The 20,485-nt window shown below is 45.7% G+C and overlaps 6 protein-coding genes across 6 annotated transcripts; 3 read left to right on the forward strand and 3 right to left on the reverse strand.

The window, feature by feature from the left end:
• Positions 1-1,993: 1,993 nt before the first annotated feature.
• On the forward strand, positions 1,994-3,922 carry patE-3 (Dehydrogenase patE; the record flags this gene model as incomplete). Its single annotated transcript, XM_036639361.1, has 2 exons — positions 1,994-2,412; positions 2,467-3,922. The coding sequence occupies 2 exons, from the start codon at positions 1,994-1,996 to the stop codon at positions 3,920-3,922; spliced, it is 1,875 nt and encodes a 624-aa protein (XP_036495582.1).
• A 636-nt stretch (positions 3,923-4,558) lies between these two features.
• Positions 4,559-6,010, forward strand: GH5FP-3 (Glycosyl hydrolase 5 family protein; the record flags this gene model as incomplete). Its single annotated transcript, XM_036639362.1, has 2 exons — positions 4,559-4,757; positions 4,812-6,010. 2 exons carry the CDS (start codon positions 4,559-4,561, stop codon positions 6,008-6,010), a joined length of 1,398 nt encoding a protein of 465 aa, XP_036495581.1.
• Positions 6,011-6,079: 69 nt separating this feature from the next.
• On the reverse strand, positions 6,080-7,340 carry BAT2-1 (Branched-chain-amino-acid aminotransferase, cytosolic; the record flags this gene model as incomplete). Its single annotated transcript, XM_036639363.1, has 2 exons — positions 6,080-6,259; positions 6,315-7,340. 2 exons carry the CDS (start codon positions 7,338-7,340, stop codon positions 6,080-6,082), a joined length of 1,206 nt encoding a protein of 401 aa, XP_036495584.1.
• Positions 7,341-12,307: 4,967 nt separating this feature from the next.
• On the reverse strand, positions 12,308-14,248 carry AMI1-2 (Amidase 1; the record flags this gene model as incomplete). Its single annotated transcript, XM_036639364.1, has 1 exon — positions 12,308-14,248. One exon carries the CDS (start codon positions 14,246-14,248, stop codon positions 12,308-12,310), a length of 1,941 nt encoding a protein of 646 aa, XP_036495583.1.
• Positions 14,249-17,006: 2,758 nt separating this feature from the next.
• On the forward strand, positions 17,007-17,733 carry CGCS363_v007516 (uncharacterized protein; the record flags this gene model as incomplete). Its single annotated transcript, XM_036639365.1, has 2 exons — positions 17,007-17,361; positions 17,420-17,733. The coding sequence occupies 2 exons, from the start codon at positions 17,007-17,009 to the stop codon at positions 17,731-17,733; spliced, it is 669 nt and encodes a 222-aa protein (XP_036495586.1).
• A 242-nt stretch (positions 17,734-17,975) lies between these two features.
• Positions 17,976-19,662, reverse strand: CGCS363_v007517 (Lactose permease; the record flags this gene model as incomplete). Its single annotated transcript, XM_036639366.1, has 4 exons — positions 17,976-18,160; positions 18,237-19,295; positions 19,344-19,520; positions 19,605-19,662. 4 exons carry the CDS (start codon positions 19,660-19,662, stop codon positions 17,976-17,978), a joined length of 1,479 nt encoding a protein of 492 aa, XP_036495585.1.
• Positions 19,663-20,485: the final 823 nt, after the last annotated feature.

Genomic DNA, 20,485 nt, shown 5'->3' on the forward strand with positions numbered 1-20,485 from the left:
GGCTAGAAAGAGAGGTGATCCGGCAATTAGCCTATGTAGAATGAAGTCATGCCAGCTCGGAGAACCGAGAAGAGTGAAAACGTTAGCCAATTGCTCATCTGTTTGTGTTGACTATTGTGTCAAATAAACATAAAGCCCCTGGAAACTTTGATTAAGGGGCAATGAGACGAACCCAGCGCTCCGGACTGAACAGAGTTAGCGACCGCGAATCCCTGCATCCTTGGGGGCGGAGCGGCTGTGACTAAGCGGAACAGGTGCCTTTCGAGCTCAAAAACAGAGTCATTTGCGCTTGGCGGCTAGAAAGGGTAGTTACCTATTTGAGCCCCAGGTCTTTACAGACGGTGATTTAATATGAAAGAGTTTCCAGACAGGCGCTGAGGCTCATATACTTCTATCGTATGGGTCAAGACCGAAGCAAAACCGAGACCGAGAGATTCAACGACCAACTCTATCAAGGCCACGTGCTTTCAGTCGCTTCAAGACAAGAAGTCTTGGGGACCGAGGGCTCTTCGCAACTTTTCCACCTTACAGTCAGGTCTACTTATCATTCCATGCTGAGTGGCCATTAGCTGTTCGACGACAACGACAAACCATCTCTTACTCTCTGAATTCTGATCTCCTAAGGATACCACTTTGCTCAAAAAGGCGGACGCGACGATCATTTCTGTTCCCATAAACCCTCCACTTCAGGCGGGCTGATGAATGAGTCGAATGGTAACAACATGAATCAGAGCACCAGCTGAGCCTGTCCAACCCATCGGCTCACTGCATTTCGAAAGTTTTGTCCTGCCTTTGACATTGTTGATCGAGGGCTTTCATGTCATGACGGAGACCATATCCTCAGGCGTTGACTTCGAGGTAATCCGGGAATTATGTCTTATCTTTCAACTCAGACGGTATCAACACACGCCGGCGTGTCTGGCGGCTCTGTTGCGCACTCCGAGTCTCCATTCGGCCGATAACACCGTCCCCTAATCGTGCCGCCTCCCAAGCCGGCCGAGCAATTTGGGGTGAATTAGCCGGAGTCGCTCGCAACATTGAACTGATTGAGGGCTAGACTCGCCCTATCGCTCGCAGTATTGGTTGCAACGGCTTCCAAGAATCATACCCGCCGGAGAAGCGACTGTCTTGTTAATATTTGAGATGTTCATAAGACCTACAGGTTGACAGATCGAGGTCTATTGTTCCGTCACCTCCTGAAACAAGCGACCTTGTTCTCTATACCAAGTCAGGACAAAGAGGTTCTCTTGGTTGGGACGGGCTAAACTGTCACTGGATGGAAGACATCATCGCCTTCTTTATCCCAGCATGTCTAGCCGGGTCGCAACGCCACAAGTTGGCGCGTTCCCGGATTCGGTAATTCGCACGGGATATCCTGAAGTCTTTCACCGTCCCTGACTGCGTCTAGAAGTTGAAGGTTCAGCCGGATACAAATTCTGCTCCCTTTCTCTCAGCATCGCAACTCTCCCCTGAATTAGCGGGCTAAACTCAATTCTGCATTTAGCCCCGGATCGCGCCCCCCGCAACCATGTCCGCCACGTTTCTGTGCCTGACAATCATGATGGTGATCAGTGATCAGTGATCACTTTTCACGTTCTCCAAAGGGTCCAAGCCACTGACCACCACGGGACCAGAGCGCCCTAAGAGCGGTGGTGGGCGGTGAACCATGGAAGATTTCACATCTCAAATGTCTGTTCTTACGCTAAATCTCGGCACGCTTGACCACAAGCGAGTTAGACAGGCCTTAGTATTCTCAAAGAGGCTTGATTCTCAAGATCTTCCTTCCACCCGTCTCGATGACCTGACCTAAACAGCAATTAGACGTCTCGTAAAGGATCATGATGATCTATTCTCGGCCAGTCCCTCAACGTTCCTTGAGACCTCAAACATCATATAATCTCTTGACGATCCTTCGAAACATGTTCTTCTCATCCTCAGACTTGACAATTCACTCTCACTCATTCATTCTTTCCTTCCATTCAGACCCAACAAGATGCGCGTTTCTCAAGCTATCGCGACGTTTGTCGCCATCATTAGCGTGACCAAGGCCGCCCCAGCCGACGATGAGGCGCGTCAGCACGCGGAATTCAAGCGCCAACTCGGCGGCAACGCAGGAGACGCCAAGGACGCGACATTCGATTACGTTATCGTCGGCGGTGGTACCGCTGGCCTTGTGATGGCCAACAGACTGAGTGCCAACCCCAGCATCTCAGTCGCTGTGATCGAAGCCGGCACATTCTACCAGATTACGAACCCCATCATTGGCAACACGCCTGCGGGTGATACCCTGTTTGCGGGCGCCAGCCCTCTCGACACCAACCCTCTCGTTGACTGGAACTTCATCACTCAGCCCCAGGCTGGTGCCAATAACAGGCGCATCCACTATGCTCGTGGAAAGTGTCTCGGTGGAAGGTGAGCAATGATGTTAAAACCAGACGATTATGGGATGTACCTAACATGATCTAGCTCGGCACGTAACTTCATGATCTACCAGCGCGGTACGAAGCAGTCCTACCAGAAATGGGCGGATGCTGTTGGCGATGACAGCTACACTTGGGATTCCCTCTTCCCTTACTTCCAGAAGAGTGTCAAATTCACCCCTCCCGGCTCCTCCCGCGCTGCCAACGCGAGCGCCGAGTACAACCCCGATGCCTTCTCCCCTGCCGGCGGACCTCTCCGTGTTTCCTACGCCAACTACGCCCAGCCCTTCAGCAGCTACCTGGAGCCTTCTCTCAATGAGATTGGTATCCCTCAGGCCCAGGACTTCAACAGTGGCGAGCTGATGGGCGCACAGTACTGCTCCGATACTATTGCACCTGAGACTGAGAAGCGCGAGTCCAGTCAGACCTCTTTCCTCAACCAGGCTATCGGCCGCTCCAACCTGAAGGTTTTCCAGCTGTCCATGGCCAAGAAGATTCTCTTCGACAGCTCTAAAACCGCTACTGGCGTTGTCGTCAACACCGGTCTCGTCACCTACACTCTCAAGGCTCGCAAGGAAGTCATCCTCTCGGCCGGTGCTTTCCAGAGCCCTCAGCTTCTCATGGTTTCCGGTGTCGGCCCCAAAGATCAGCTCCAGAAATTCAACATCCCCATCGTCGCCGAGCGCCCCGGTGTTGGTCAGGGTATGGAGGACCATGTCTTCTTCGGACCTACATGGCGCGTCAAGGTTCAGACTCTGACCCGTCTTGCCAACGACCTCATCTACACTGCCGCTCAATTTGCCTTCCAGTACTCCATCTTCAAGCAGGGTCCTCTCACCAACCCTGTCTGCGACTTCCTCGGCTGGGAGAAGGCTCCTCGTGACCTCATCAGCGCCGACACCGCCGCTATCCTCGACTCTCAGTTCCCTGAGGACTGGCCCGAGATTGAGTACCTCACTGCCCCTGGCTACGTCGGCAACTTCGCCAACCTCCTTCTCACCCAGCCCAAGGACGGTTACCAGTACGCTACCATCCTCGGCGGTCTTGTCGCCCCGATGTCCCGCGGCACCGTTACTCTCGCCTCAGCCGACACTAAGGACTTGCCTCTGATCAACCCCAACTGGCTCACCGACCCCACTGACGTTGCCGTTGCTCTTGCTACTTACAAGCGCCTCCGCCAGGCCTTCAGCAGCAAGGCCATGCAGCCCGTCCTCGCTGACAACAAGGAGTACTACCCTGGCGCCGCCGTCCAGACTGATGCTCAGATCATCCAGCAGATTCGCAACGATGTCATGACCATCTGGCACGCGTCTTGCACTTGCAGAATGGGCAAGAGCGATGACCCCAATGCGGTTGTTGACAAGGACGCAAAGGTCATCGGTGTCAACGGTCTGAGAGTTGTTGACGCTAGCAGCTTCGCACTGCTTCCTCCTGGTCACCCTCAGAGCACCGTCTATGTGCTCGCTGAGAAGATCTCTGCCCAGATTCTCAACGGTTACTAGACACATGATCAAACATAGAGTGAAGTGAAAGGGGGCGTTTGCACATAGACCACTGTTTACACACATAGACGAGATACCAGACTCTGTCATTGGACGAGATATTGTAATTGCCATAGCATCTCGTTTTCTTATCCTCTAATTTTAAGATTAATACCATAAAAAAACATGATTTGATCTCCTCAGTCGTTCGCCTACTTTGGTGCTGTGTTGCTAATCGCCACCCGGTTCTGAGCCGCCGACCGGCCCTAGTTCGCCGGGCATGGCCGGCAAACCGATAGTACAATGCGGGGTCAAATCGGTGTACTCCCTCCCGAGCCCCTCGCAAATGCATATCCAGTGGATCGAAACAGGCTCGAGATGCATGGATGGGGTAACGGATGATGCCAATCTGCCTAGTCCTTGAAGCCCATCTTAGTCGTCGGCATCATATGAGAGGAATGCCGGCTAACTTCCCGGCTGCCCGGCTCCAGTGCTTATCATGGGCCCGATGTTAAGTCAATACCATGGCCGCCCAAAGCACAGTCTCTTATCCTAGGTATCAACGTCATAAAACCTGCCCAGTGAACGCTGGCAGTCACATCGAATGCCAGAAGCCACACCGTTAAAAGTCACTTCTCTCACAGCTTACGTGCCAAAATGAAGCCGGTTCTTGCTCTGGTGTATGCCATCCCTGTGATTGCTACACAGACAGCAAAAATCGCAAGCAATGTTCTGTTCGGTAGAGCAAACACGACCGATATCTGGCCGTATGCACCATTTCGTACTGCAGGAAGAGACATAGTCAATTCTCGTAATGACACAATCGTATGGGCCGGCTTGAATTGGCCACTCAGTGGTAAGTTCGCACGCCAGTCTTTATGAATACCTCTACTGACATGATAACGCCTAGGCGAGACCATGATTCCTGAAGGCGTCGAGTATCAATCTGTTTCAGACATCCTAGACTTGGTCAAAAGCGCGGGCTTCAACATGCTCAGGATGCCTTTCGCGATTGAAATGGTGGACCAGATCTACGAGCGGAACGGCTCCGACATTGGCCTGAAAGAAGCTCTCATCAACGGTATGGGTGTTGAGAATGGCACCCGCGTCGCCGATATGATGGTTTCCAGGAACCCTTCATGGTCATTGGACACGACGAGATTCGAGATCTGGTCCGACATTGCAGAAATTGCGCAACAGAAAGGGATTTTGATTCACCCAGATAACCATGTCAGCAAGGCAATGTGGTGCTGCAGCAACATCGACGGCAATGCTTGGTTCGACAGCTTTAATTTCCCTGTCGACAAATGGCTTCGAGGTCTAGCTTATGTTGCTTGCTGGGCTAGCAAGCATCCCAACGTTGCGAGCATGTCCCTTCGCAACGAGCTGAGGCCTAGTTACAACATCACCGAGCTGGCTGATGCACCACTCCAGTACAACTGGCAGACATACGTCGGCAACATGACGGCGGGTGCCTATGCCATTCACGAGGCGAACCCGGACATCCTCATCAGCTGGTCTGGAATGCAATTTGATGAGGATTTATCAGGCCTCATTAATCAGAAGAATCTGATGACCCACGACTGCTATCACTGCGACACAATCAAGAACGGTTGGGTTTCTGACCCTGTCTATTTTGACCTGGACGAACATCCTTTCAAGGACAAGGTCTTCTGGGAGCTTCACATGTACGACGGACTTACTGAGACTGTGGCAACGGAGAACTGCAAGCTCACTGAGGCCGAGCTGTACTGGAGAGGATTGAATGCCTTGGGTATTGAGTCCCCAGAATACTGCGGTCTGCTGGATGGGAAGTGTGAATCTGCTAAGAGGATCACGCCAGTAGTCATATCCGAGTTTGGATGGGGGCAAGATTCAAGCATGCTAAGCAACACATTTGTCAGTTGCATGACAAACATGACGGTAAAGTACGGTGTCAACTGGATGATGTGGGCGCTCCCAGGCATCTATCGTGTACGAGAGGGTGGCCAGTTCGTATTAGATACGTGGTCCCTTACAAATGATGACTTCTCCGGTTGGCAGTACGAAGAAGGCATGGAGAAAGTTTGGAAACCATGGGTAAAGAGCATGGATGTATATACTATTTGAGAGGATTGTCTACTTCTACACCGATAGCTGCGTCAAATTCAATGACCCAAGCTTTTCCATCTCTCACAGCTAGTCAATCTGCCTTTCTTCAATGATCTCAGCCCAATCATGGTCAACTCCACCGTATAAAATGTCTCCCAGCCATCCTTTGATCTTCTTACAGACGTTACCACCGTCGCCCTCTGGGCCCATCGGAACGTGGATGTCCTGGGCACGATGACGAATCTGGGAAACTGCGCAAACGTACCACTATGGAGTGTCAGTCTATTTCTTCAGTGGAATATCGGTGTCATTGGGAACTTACCGCCGTGCCAGTGACGAAAGCCTCCAGAATCCGGCCTTCGGAAGAAGCCTCAATAACCTCCGCAATGGTGTACGTGCGTTCAGTTATTTCGAGCTCCTCGCTTAGTCTCTCCTGAGCCAAATCGAGACAGCTCCGTCTAACGACGCCGTCCAAGGTGAGCTTGTCGTCCAGGGGAGCTGTCACCAACTCCGTCGTTCCGTCTTTACGCTTCCACACAATGAAGAAGTTGCTACCTCCCGCTTCCGTGACCTGTCCGTTCTCTCCGTAGAGCCACAAAATCTGCTGGAATCCTTGAGAAGAGGCCTCTCTTGTTGCCACCACCGTAGGGCCATAGTTGGCGCCGACCTTGCAGTACCCAAACCCACCGACCCAAGCTCGAACATCGGTTTCTGGATTGGTGTATAGCCGCAAACCCCCTTCGATTGTATCCAATCGAGCCATGAATGAGACAATGATATACATCAAGGCTTTCTTAGGGGCTTGAACGCCGAGGTTGGCATGCGTACCAATCAGAGTAGGGCGCACATACAAGAAGCTGCCAGGCCGGTCTTTGGGAAGCCATCGATCTCCGTCGACAGAGAGGAGAGCCATGATAAGCTTCTTGACCTCCGATGGCTCAAAGTCCGGGAGCGCCATGCGCTGGGCAGAGACCCGGAAACGAGCAGCATTGCGCTCCAGACGGAACACGCGTAACTTCCCATCGAAGCCACGGTACACTTTGAGTCCTTCGAAGCATTCCGTCGAGTAGTGCAAGACTGACGCTGTAGGCAAAAGGCTCAGAGGACCAAAGGGTTTGAGTTCCGGAGTACCCCATCCTGTGGATGCCTTCCATTGAACAGTAATCATATGATCTGTGCATACGGTTTCCTCTGCCGCATTTGCGGTTACTTCGTCTGGAACGGGCCTCGGCGCGGTCGTGTAGTCATAAGTCAAGGATGACGCATCAAGCCCATTTGAGCAGATTTTCTGTTGAGATGTTCCATTTTGCCCACGGATGGGAAGCGTGACTTCTGCAGATGGTGACATGGGCACCTGAGGTGGAATGGGTAGGAAAGATAAACAAGGAAGAACTATTCCAATAGGGCGCCTTGAGAAGAAGTTGAGATTCCGGGGTGAAGGCTGATGTTCTTCATAACAGAACCCCAAACAATAGGTATATGTAGCAGCATGACTCTTCAAGTTCACAGTTGGGCATTTGTAATCGAGATATCATTCATAGTGGAAACGCGGGTTGCTTCGGCAGAGTCATCTGTGACTCACCGCTTTAATTGCTGCATCCATCGAGGCTACTTTACACAAGTCCCTTACAAAATGGATTCGCAAGTCTCACTACCGGGATCGTCTAAAGCTGACTACATGCGAAGGGCGTGGCCGCGAATGCGGGGAATTGCACCATGACCAAGCTAATCATGACCGGGCGGCATGGTACGGTAAACTGATAAGATGCCTTAGTCCTCAAACCATTACTGTTGCAGATTGTACTCAGTTGAAGTTGCAGCTCCTTACTGGTCTCGTTACCGTTTCTCAAACACCGTTGCAAGCGATGTTGGATTAGAAGAGCTTCAAGTATTGATTGGTCGACTTGCTCTTCGATGTTAAGTTTGTGTCCTTGCTAAACTGATTCTGATGGGGCTTATGGCCAGCGCCCACCCCAAGGCAATTAATTAAGTTTGAGGCTTAAACTTAACTTAATTACTATATCGTAATATTATACTTAATTAATTACTAATTAATTATAAGTAATTACTAAGTAAAGCTATTTAGACCTACTAAGTAGTAAGATTATATCCTTCTTATACTATTACTTTATATATTATAGTATTTCTAGCTTTTTTACTTTTATTACTAATTTCTATAAAGTCTAAATAAGAGATATAATATTAAATACCCTCTTATAGTTAAATAACTATAAAGGTATTACTAATATACTTAATATTAGCTTATTTAAATAAAGATATTCTTCTTTATAAGTAAACTATTAATTAATAAAATTATAGTTAACTTATTTCTATAAACTTAAATACTTCTTTAACTTATCTAGCTCCTTATTATCTTTATCTTCTTTAAGTATAATAACTTCTACTTAAATTTACTACTTAAAGTTATTTAGATTATAAGGTTTTAAGTATTAATTTATATTTTTTATACTTTCTTTTTTTTTAAAAGGATATTATTAGTTAAAATATCTCTTTAAAGCTAACTTAGTATTAGATATTTATTCTTATTAGTAAGGGGATTATTAGTTTTTTTCTATATATTCTATATTAAAACTAAAGTAAAGGAGTAATATAGTAATATATAGAAGTAACTCCTCTATTAAAATATAATATTTATTTAGCTTTTTCTATTTATTATTAATAGAAGTTTTTAAGTACTATTAGTTATTACTATCTATCTCTTTTAAGTTAGAGATATTATTAATATACTTTTAGTAAGTATAAATAAGTAAAAAGTTTTTATTAAGTTATCTCTAAAATAGTTATAATATTTAAGTATATAATAAGATTTATTAATATACTAATTAAGTAAATCTTTAAAATATTTCTTATAAGAAAGTTTATAACTTTTTTAATTTAAGATCTTAAGAATTCCTATTATTAATATTATTATAAAAGGTTTTCTATTTCTTAAAATAACTTAGAAAATACTTTATAGTAATAATTACTTCTTAAAGTTTATTATATAAACTATTTTATTTAAAACTTTATATTTAAAGTATAATCTTCTAGATAAGCTTTAAGATTATTATAATCTCTATTAACTATAGCTAATTATTAAAAGTTAAGATATTTTAAACTAATATAAGATCTTTAATACTTTAAGAAGAATAAAAGCTATTTATTTTATTTTTAAAGTAAATTATATACTTAATTATAAAATATATAGAGTTCTATTTTATAGTATTATTTTAGATTAATTTAACTTCTCTAAATATTTATTAAAAGAGAAGAATATTATTAAATTACTTAGATCTCTCTAATATTTTATAAAATAGATTCTTAAACCTTTATATATATTATAGTAAAGTTTTTATAAACTTTATAATATTATAAAGTTTACTAATAAAGTTAGTTTTTTATTAATACTTAAAGTTAGTTTTATTTTATTATAGAAGAATATATATATTTAACTATCTTTTAAAGCTTTTAGAGTTCTTACTAAATAAGAAAGTTTTTAATATAAAGTTAAAAATATACTTAAAATAATAAATCCTTTTAGTCTAAATATTTTATTTCTTTTTTATAGAGAAGTTAAATTAAGAGATTAAATTTATTATATAAGTATTATTTAAGCTTATATTATTAGAGATTAAAGTTCTTATTTAATTTATAATACTTTAGTTTTAAATAACTTCTTTAAAAGTATTTATAAAGTTAATATTATTATAAACTTTAAATTATTTCTTTATAATAATTAAATATACTTAAAGACCTTTCTCTTTAGTAATAAAATATATAGTAATACTTATAATAGCTTATTAATTTAGAGAAGTTTATAAATTAAAACTAAATAGATTTTAGAGTTAGTATATAGAAGTTCTTACTATATAACTTCTTTTTAATATTTCTAAATACTATTAAATTTAGAAACTATTAATATAATAAACTATAGTAATACTTCTAGCTTTATATTAATACTAGAGATTATACTCTAAAAAGTAAAATTCTTATAAATAGTAAAAGGAAAGTTAATATCTATAATAAAGTAAATAGTAACTTTTTAAATACTTTTTATATAATTTTTTATTAAACTAATAAAATCTAAATATTATTTCTTATATAGAATATTATTAAGTTTTTTAGAACTTTTTAAACTAATAAGTAATATTTTAATCTCTCTAATATAGTTCTTTTTAAAATACTTTAAAGTAGATAAAGTTATTTTAATATTAAGAATAATCTATTTACTTTTAAGATTATAATAATAATAAGCTTAATAATTAGCTTCTAATTAACTATCTAATTAGTAGAGAATAAAATATTAATTATAGCTTCTTATTTAGTTTATCCTCTCTTTTATACTTTTTCTCTAAAGTTTTAACTCTTATATATATACTTTATTATTTATTATAACTTTAAAGAGGTTTTTAAATAAAAAATAGTTAAATAAGAGGTAGTTTTTACTTTATTTAAGCTATAATATAATAGATCTAAGTTTTAAGAGTTAATTAAAAGTATTTAAAAGAGAAATAGAGGTTAAATAGAGAACTATTAGTATAATAAATATTTAATATAGAATAAATAAAATAGAAGAGAGAGTAATATTAGTAATACTTTTATCTTTATAATATATTTAAGGGATATTAATAGATAATAAGGATAGAAAATAATAGTAGTAAAATAATAAATTTAATATAGATTTCTAGAAGATTTTAAAAAGTAAATTTTAAGCTTTTTAAAAAGATTATTTAGTACTTAAGCTAAAATAAGAAATTAGAGAATATTATACTAAATTTATTATAATAATATTAGTTTAAAAGAAAAAAAAAAGAAACTAAATAAATAAAAAGGGGTAATTTATACTTTACTAAAAGGGATTCTATTAGAAGTAGAGAGTAAATAAAGAAAAATAAAGAAAAATAAAGATATTTAGTAGTAGAATATTTATTTAATCTATATTATAATCCCTATTAAAAGAGTTAAAGTAATTAATTAAGTTTAAAGCTTAAACTTAACTTAATTAACTAGTAATAGCTTTATACTTAATTAATTGATTAATTAAACTTAATAAGTTTACTTACCTTACGGGGAGCGCTGCTTATAGCGATTGCGGGCAAGCAGGGAACATGATAATGCGACGTTCGGGTTTAAGGGCCAACCTTTAATTTCCATCAAAGACAACGCCAATGGCAGTCTACATTCGCCAATGGAACGTTGATCAGACAGCAGTTGCGGATCAGATTTGCTGACCCACCAGACCGCTGTTCAGCAAGTTGGACGCGAAAGGTAGCATTCCCACGACACAATCACTCCGTCAAGGGCCATGCAATATACAATGGCATAGATTCGCGACACAAAGATAAAAATAAGTGTCAGTAAGATCGATATATCCAAGAATTCATTCCGCTACGCCGCGATGTTTCAACTCTTCAAGCATATCAGTGAACTCCTGCAAGCCGTGTTTCTCACTCATGTCTTTGAAATATGGCAACTGCTTTTTGAGCCATTCGGTTTCATGTCCTGCCTCTGGGATAGCCATGCCACCCTCACGGACTGCCAACATTGGCGTGAACACCACCATCAAAAGGCTCTTGTTCCTATCCCGTGCCCCCTTCCCCGAACCATGTGATTTGTCCTGAACAACTTCGTCCCATGCGTCCTCGATGTCAGCTGCAAGCTTGTCCCAATCTGCCTTCGTGCGATTCGGCGATGTGCGGACAACAGCAACGACTCGGTTAGAGTTCGATGAATGAGGCTTGCCGGCCATGAAGTAGGTATCCTCCGCCGGTGCGTCTTCTTCTTTGATAAAGTTCACGTGCACGAAAAATGACGGGGTATTGAACGCTTTGCAATGCAAGTTGGTGATTGATGTAGCGATTGCCTGACGCTGGTGCCCTGCCAGTGGGTACGTGTGGTAAACCTGATAAAATGGCATGATAATAATAGTAGCTATCGATGTTATCGAGGTGAAAGTTATTACTGAAAGTGAAACTGGACATCCGGACGGAAATGCAATTTTAAATAGGAAGCGTAATCAATTATATTCACTTCACTATAGACCGCCTTTAGACGCCTAGGCTGATCAGTAATCGTCGAGTAGACGAGTATACCATAAGTCAGTGTTGAACGACGTCACTAGGTGACATGTGCGGGGTACACAATTAACTTCCCAGTCCGACATGCTTGACGCTCATGCACACCGTAATGAACAACACAAATAATTGAACGTGAGAAGTACATGGATTGCAATTTGCATGTGACATCCAACAGCTGGTTCAGCTTGAGTGAATATGCACAATGGAGGGGGTTGTTGACTATACATGCCTATAGAGTCTACGGATGTAGCCTTGAGCCCGCTGCGACTGCTCGGAGAACACCATTTGCCTCAAGATCTTGGACAAGACTTGCCAAGTGGTAGTCGCATCCCCTCGCCATCCTCAATGCCATCGTGACAGGGAGAAATTCAGTGTGCATGGACTTGGTGCTGTTGTATGGAACTTCGCCGATTGGAACAACAACTTCCGGAGCCCCTGCCATGACTGGAACTGACGAGTCGTCAAATCCAAGCGGCGGTGTAGTCCGGGCTTGAAAATATTGGTCGCGGTACGAAGGCTCGCCGATGGACCAAGGGTATATGTAAAGTCCCTCAGAGCAAGTCTTTGCATCCTTTCTGCCGTAGCCCTCGGTCTCGTACCAGCTCTTGAAGATGGAGATATTGCGGAGGGCTAGCGCGTAGACGTCATCGGTTGCGTGAAGCTGACCCCATTGCCATCTTGCCAGGGGGCCTGGGTTGATGTATGGCTTTCTTCCATCATACCTGGCCGCATAATCCTCGAAGAAAGGTTGCCCATGCAGTTGCCACTGGTCGTGAGAGACGAAAACCCCGTAAGTCAGATAAAGCATCTCGTTGACGTCTACAGTCAAGTTACTGTGCGTCTCCATCCAAAGTTGAGTGTAATTGGCAGGTGTCGACTGAACTTGAAGGAATTGCTCAAGCTTTCGAACAAAAGATTCGATCACTTTAGCGGCTCCTTCGCTGGACCCTCCAGACCATGCCCCTCCCTCCGCCGTGGAACGATAGATCTTCTTTGGATACGAGGAGTAGTTAGACGCAAAGTCCGGGTACCAAGCTTGGGTCACCTTAGCCCATAGACTACCGCTTCGTGCAAACATCCCGGCGGTATCTGAGACGGGGCTCAACGGGATGACATGTTCCAGCGAAATGGCTCCTGTCGAGGGCCTATTTCCAAAGATTCCTTGTTGTCCTGCCGGACCACGCATCGAGCCACCGGTATCACTACCAACAGCCAAATCTAGCCATTCGTAGGCCGCAATACCAGCACCAGGGCCAGTAGATGAGCCACTGGGATCTTGGTAACCGTCGCCACGTGGGTTGAACGGTGCATGCAAGTCGACCCAGTCAGCTGTCGGACGGTCGCCATTGGCGAACTGAACTGTGCCCATCTTCCCTACGAGGACCGCTCCAAGATCAATCAACCGTTGGATAGATGGAGCTGTCTGGTTTTGTCGCCCATACAGGTAGAAGTAGGCCCTGTTTCCTCCACTTGTGGCGACACCCTTGACGTGAAAGATGTCCTTCACACCGAAGCGGAGGCCGGCAAGTGGCTTTTCCTGAGTCGCAGTGTAGTGAAGCCGGGATGGCACTGCAATGCTCTTCGCCATGACATTTTCAGTGACCGCCGGAAGCGAGGTGAAACCTTCTGCCTCGTCACTAATGACTCCTTGGACAAAAGCCAAGTTGTCGTCACTGTACAGCCGATACGCCTGATAAATGTTCCCGCTATGAAACGAGACGAAGTATGGTCCCTTGGGCAGGTCGAGGCTCGCACTGAACGTCTCGACACTTGAGGCAACCCCTTGAATCTGAGATGATGAAACCAGAATGGAAGTTCCCAATTTTTGAAGGCAGTCAGAGAGCTCCGAACCGTCAATAGTCATGTTGTCCGCTATATTGAGACGAAGGTACAGCGTTTGGAGAAAAGCTGGCTGAAAAACATCGTCCGAGGTCTCGTACGTCGTTGTAGTATTCAAAAGCTCATCTATCGACAGCGCATAATTTGAGAGCTCTAGAACAGTCATAGGCAATAAATCGGCGTATTCTGTCGTGGTATTCCGGAGAAGTTCGGTTCGCAGGTGGCCAACGGGAACTCCTCCGGAATAATAATGGACACCGTTGATCCGGATAAGGCGCCCTTGGTCCACGTGGGCCGTAAGAGCCAGTGAAGCTAAAGCGAGAGCAGGCACAAACCACATGTTGTCGCAGGTGACTCGATGAATATGTGACGTTCGAATGAAGCACGCAGATCACATAGCTTTCAATCAATTTGTATTTAAACACATGCAACTTGGCACCGTTTGCCGTTGTCAAATTTCCGTGTGTCAATCATCGAGAATGCGTTAGTGTGACACTGTCAGATGAGATATGGCCGATAGACTTGCAGCTTATGTCGGACTCGCCTAGTCCGCGTACATATTTTTGATCGGTGTCTTCGAGCCGATAGCGGCCTCACGACCCACGGAGCCGGATCCGAATCCCTGGCCCCCAACGGAGGTAACGGGGTTTAGCTGATCCGGATTGGTTATCGGAACGGGATGCCTGCGAACCAAGACCCCAATGTCAGCAAGCTACGTTGGCGCCAGCCCAGCGGCCCACTTAGCAGTATTCTTATCTTGCGCCGGAAGCCAGCGCGATGGAAGATAAGTCAGATTGGATACTCGTGAGATAAGACCGAGTGAACATCGTATCAGACAAGAGGCTGCGAAGTTGAGGTTATTGAAGTACAAGGTGCAAGATATTGATCATCTGGCCTTTCTTATGACAATTTCCCTTGCGACGAAGACTGCAGTTCGTGATAAGCATTTATGGTCCGACAACGCTTGACGCCAAGCCAACACATTCACATTCGTCCCCCTTGGGAGACAACCATATGCCAAGCGAAATCGCGCCTCTTGGCGATAATCCACTCCCCGCAGCTGGCGGCTGTTGCCCCGCGGCTATGTACTTGGCAAATCGTGACATAGGTGAACCCTTGTTGAATAGCAGTGACTTCGAAACTCTTGCGCAAACATTCGGAGAGTAGAGATTAGGATGAGAACGAGACAAGACAATCTTGTCGTGCAGCTTTGCCCGACTTGACTCGATTCGCTTAGACATTCATCAATACTTAGGTATGTAATCATCGTCGGGCTTGATGCACCACCTCGAGAGTCGAGAGGCCCATTCTTCGCCCACTTTCCGATTGTACGAGTAAGTCATGTGGACCGAATTACTTTGCGAAGACAGTGAACAAGATTATCTCACTATATAAGCTTGACGAAGTCAGGAAAAACTCTCGCAGGACCGTCTGAAACAACCGGTACTAGGTTCATTGTGTGGCCATTTTTTACAGAAAGAACTCGTGCAGGGATTGGATGCTATTAAAACGCCGTGGTAGCTTTCAGGTGAAGTCAGAGTGCATGCATGCAATCAAAACCCTTCTTCGGTTAGTTGACCTTAAGACTCATGACTGAGGACAACAGACAAAGACTTCGAGAGTATGTTACTGTTGTTTCAAAGAGCTCAGTGAGCGCTGCCAACAGATAGTACAGTAGTAATGTCGCTTGGGGCGGATAGCGGCACTCGAATCACGAGTCCAAAGTTTGATATATTGCTGACACTAATGTTGGGCAGTTTATCCGTGCCTTAAAAGGACTCATTTATGGTTACCCGTTAGACTGATCCCCCAATTTTAGCATTCAGCTCAGACCATGATGCGCCATCCCACGAGGGCCTTAATGCGACCCAAATGCGTGTATTAGACATTGAGGCTCAACAACCAAAGAACAACGGTGGTCTACTGAGTATTTCAAACCATTCTCGATCGAATTCGTCCATCGTCTGATTTCTGACAAGAGACGGGAGCTGCCTTGGCGGAGCCATTCAGGAAAGGGGCGATCGACCACAGCACCACTTCGGATGGCGTCCCACCAATCGCGAATTTTCCGCAGCGCATGCGGTGTCATGAAACCCCACGACTTTCCATGTTGGTTCATCTCAAGCAAAACATCAGTTCAGAACAATCTCGCTTGAATCGACTGAGGGAATGGGGCATTCAATGTGGGGATCAAGGGATGACGGAGCGCTCCGTTGGTATTGGTGGTGGAATTACTGCGGCGTCTATTTACGTTTCAGAAGCAACAAATTGATTAAATCCGAGCGGCGGATTGATTGGTGGATCAACCCGCAAACGCCTCCTTTCGGAACAAAAGTGCGTCAACCCTGTCGAGACAGCGTCAGGGGTCATCGATGGCTAGACCCAATTTCAGCTAAACACATCGCGCCTGTTCGGCAGTGGCCCTTGGCAGAATTTGCGCCGTGTAGATGGTATGACGACGAAATAGAGTCGATAAAATGCGCTGATATAACAGAGATTTTGCGTTAGAGTCAAGACTGAGTTACGGGTACAGCCTACAGACGTGCTCTGTTCCGCACTCTCCAGGCGTCAACCCTGAGTAATGGCTTACATGACCCATCAAACAACCCGGATGTCCATTCCGCCCGCCAATCTCAGGAATTGACAACAGCCGATGTCATTTTCCGGCTAGTTCGGCGAAGATCACCACTCACTCCAGTGCAAGCGCCCAAGCGAGATGCAACCTCCTTTCCAGAACAGTTGTATTCCCGGATCCATCATGAACCCGCCGTGACAAACCCACAAAAACCATTATGATTGAAACAAGATGGATCCGAACTCGCGGGTACGGCTTTCCACCTTCGTTGATGCCCTCGTATAGGGCGTAGCGCCAGCTCGAAGGCGTGTGACCTTTTCGGATTCGGCCAGCTGGACATGCCTGACTGGGTTGGAGGCAGAGACTTATAAAGAACGCGATCCTCTCGCCAAGTTCGGGGTTCTTCTCTTGGCCAACAACTTCAGCAATCAACTTCAATCGCTAGTCGATCCTTTCTATTCATTCAACTGCCACTCTTTAAATCACTACCAAATCCAGTCTCTACCAACTACAAACACACACAATGCCTTCCACCAGCCAGATCGTCTCCGCCCTCGCCGTCACGGCCGTTGCCGGCGTCCAGGCCGCTATGGGCCCTGCCTTCAGCACCGGACCCGTCTCCTCCGACTCTTGGATTCGCGAGGCCACCTCTACTCTCGTCCTTCCCGCCGCCCCTGCCAACAACAAGGGCGACGCCTCCCTCTGGGTTGGCATGGGTACCTCCAACGGTGACCTGATCCAGTCCATTGCCGAGAACTGGAACTCCAACAAGTGGTCCGCCTACGCCTACACCCTGATGTCCACCGGTGCCAACTCTCAGATGCCCGTCCAGACTGAGGGCACCGACGCCGCCGAGGGTGACAAGATCACCATGCACTGTAGGTTTTGCTGCTTCTAATGGTTTAACTACGCAGTTCGCTAACATATCTCCTACAGACAAGTACGACGATGCCTCTGGCAACTACACCCAGACCGTCTCCCTGAACGACAAGGTCATCTCTACCCTGTCCACCAAGGACGGCCACGCCCAGGGCTGGGGCTCCGCCGTTGAGTGCGCCGAGGAGGACTGCGGTACCATCGGTGCTCACTCTTGGATCAACACTAAGATCATCCTCGACAAGGCCGACGCCAACTACATCAACACCATGGGCAAGGGCCAGGGTGTCACCGGCGACATGAGCACCAGCGACGGCGGCAAGACCTGGGTCGTCACTACCATCGAGATCCCCGAGTTCACCTTCGGCCAGTAAGCGGTTCCGAGCACGCAGGTTGAGCCTGGCTTAGTTGAGGGGTGGCACTTTTTCTTCCATTGTACCTATTATGTCTGGACATAGCGTGCATTTTATACATACCACTGGGCAAGACAGAACAGTCCTTGTACCAAAAGCTGTAAAATACCAAAATATTTGATTGTTCAACTTCTGTGTCTATGCGTGCCATCAGTGACCGGTGTTGTTCGGATCTTTACGAAATCCAACTCAATCTCTGTCTATCACTGGGCAGGTGAAATCTGTCGGTTTGGACTACTTTCCTTCATCTTCCTGGAAGCCTCGATCTTTGAAGTGCCATCAGCTATCTCTTCCACGCCCTCAATGACAGTTGCATTCAGCTTCTCGGCACCCGATTCGAAGTGCACGACTCCCTCAAATAAGGCGTCGATTTCCTCGAGAGTTTTTCCTATTTGAGTCAGTTCCTAGCTTGCCACTGACCTCACCGAGATAAATCCAGTCTAATCGTACAGGAGCGCACATACCTTTGGTTTCAACGAAGAGCCACCATATTATCGCGAGAATCCCTAGGTTCCAGGCTGCGTTGGTCGCGTAGAAACGCCAACCCATTTTCTCGAGCGCAACAGGAAGTATGTAGGTCATCATGACGCAGAAGGCAAATCCTGTCGCTTGCGCCAGGGCAAAGCCTTTCGCTCGCTGACCAAACCGGAGAATCCGTGGCGGATAGGTGTAGTTGAGAATCATCCAAGAGCTGAAGGAAACGAACTGGAAGATGAAAATAATCACCACAGCACCAATTCCAAAGCTTGATTGATTTTGAGGGTTGGTACTACCCAAGGCGCCGAGGAGCGCCAACATAGCCAGGCAGAGTGTCATGATAGCGGTATTCGCAAGCAAGAAACGCTTTGCACCAAAATACTCGGAGAACCATACGCCAAAGGCAACGGCGAAACAGCCCCAAATGCACAAACCAAGGTTGACGAGAAGGGTTGTCCGTGCTTCGACGATACCGGCAGATTGTACGACCAGAGTCAAGAAGTACGGGAAAGTGTTTGAGCCGGAGATTTGGAAAAAGATGTTCGTCAAAACCACAATAGCGAAACGGCGACGATCGGATGCTGTTTTGACCAAAGCTCCCCTGCTGCTTGCGCCTGACTCTTCAGACTGCTTTTCGAAGTGGATTGTCTGGAGCATCTGTTGATATTCAGCCTCCACGATTACGTCCCGTTCCGCACTTGGCGGGTGCATTCGCAAAAGTACTTCAAGGGCCTCGTCATTTCGATTCTGGTCGATCAGCCAACGAGGAGACTCCGGTACAAACGCTAGCCCAATGATGGCCAGTATCGGGCCACCAAGCTCTCCCAGAATTGCACCTCGCCATGCCCAGTCCGAGCCGGCAAGGTAAACTCCAAATATTGCAGCTCCACTGATAGTTCCAAAGACGGGCATAGCGAGGCTGATGTAGTTTGTCAACAAACCATGCCAGGGGCCTGGAGTGGATTCGGCAACCAACGAGGGTCCTGCAACGCTATTAATGATGAAGGCCATTCCAAGAATGAGCCGACCGGCAAGAAGTGTAGGTTCTGCGAGTGTATTAGTTCCAAGACTTGAATAATACAACATATTCTCACCATTCTTTGCGAGAGCTTGGGTTATTACCGCCACAACGGCAATGCTGTTGCCTACGGCAAGGGACTTCTTGCGGCCCGCCCAGTCTACCAAGACCCCGGCGATAGGGCCTGCGAGGAAGCTTCCTACATTCACGATGGCGACATTCAACCCGATGTATGCTGCATTCAGTCGGAAGTCTACATTTTCCTTGTTAGTTCAAGTCCATGCAATCGATTTCTTTTCTCAAAGTTGCACTAATGGTGATTGAATATTATTCTTACATTCATAAAAGCTTTGGCTAAGTAACAATTGATTGATCATGCTGGCGTCGTATGCCATGTTGGCCATTGAGAACATTGCCGTCAGCACACATGCTGCGATGGCCCCGTAGGAGTTGAAGTAGATGAACATGTCCCTGATTTCGGCTTGGTCTTACTGGTTGGAACAGGAAATATTGGGTCATGAGAATAAATTATAGTTGGGTCTGCTCTCTGTCAAGCTCACGTCGCATGGCCAGGTTGTTCCTATTTGAATTTCGTATCATCCCAGTTTTTCTCTTCTTTCATATGGCCAGAATTCCAGGTAGAATGATAAGCTACAATTGCCAAAACCCAGGAGGACAACGCTTGCTAACACTAGACTGTGGATGGGTATGCTTGTGAAGGCGAACCAACGAAGCGAATTGTAGATAAGCTCATGCAGCTAAAAGACCTCGGTTGATGGCCGGTTACTGATAGGAAGCTCGAAGAGCACAGACTAGAGATAAACGGAGTTTTACGTGAGGGGGCGATCAGCTGAAGCCAGGTCTGAAGCGGGATCTGCAGGTGGGATACCGGCACTAGCGGATTGCAGCGACACAACCACAGTGTTCTGCATGATCATTGTCGTATCCCCGAACATCGACTTTATGTCTCTACTCCCTTATCAAGCCGGGCATAGATAAGACAGTCTGTTTCATTCTGGTCTGGCGTTGATAGTGACCTGCCATTCGCATATGGTGACTACCTACTGCCATCAACAACAAACAACAACCTGATATGGCTGGCATCCCTTGGGACATTCCATCGAGTGCTTCGCCGGCACGATCCGCGATCTGAGATCTTGACATCATGGTTTTCAGCAAAAGTAACACGCAATGACCGTATTTGTATTTCCAATGCAG

The sequence above is a fragment of the Colletotrichum siamense genome (assembly GCF_013390195.1).
Source record: "Colletotrichum siamense strain Cg363 chromosome Unknown KSG_Cg363_contig04, whole genome shotgun sequence".
NCBI lineage: Eukaryota > Fungi > Ascomycota > Sordariomycetes > Glomerellales > Glomerellaceae > Colletotrichum > Colletotrichum siamense.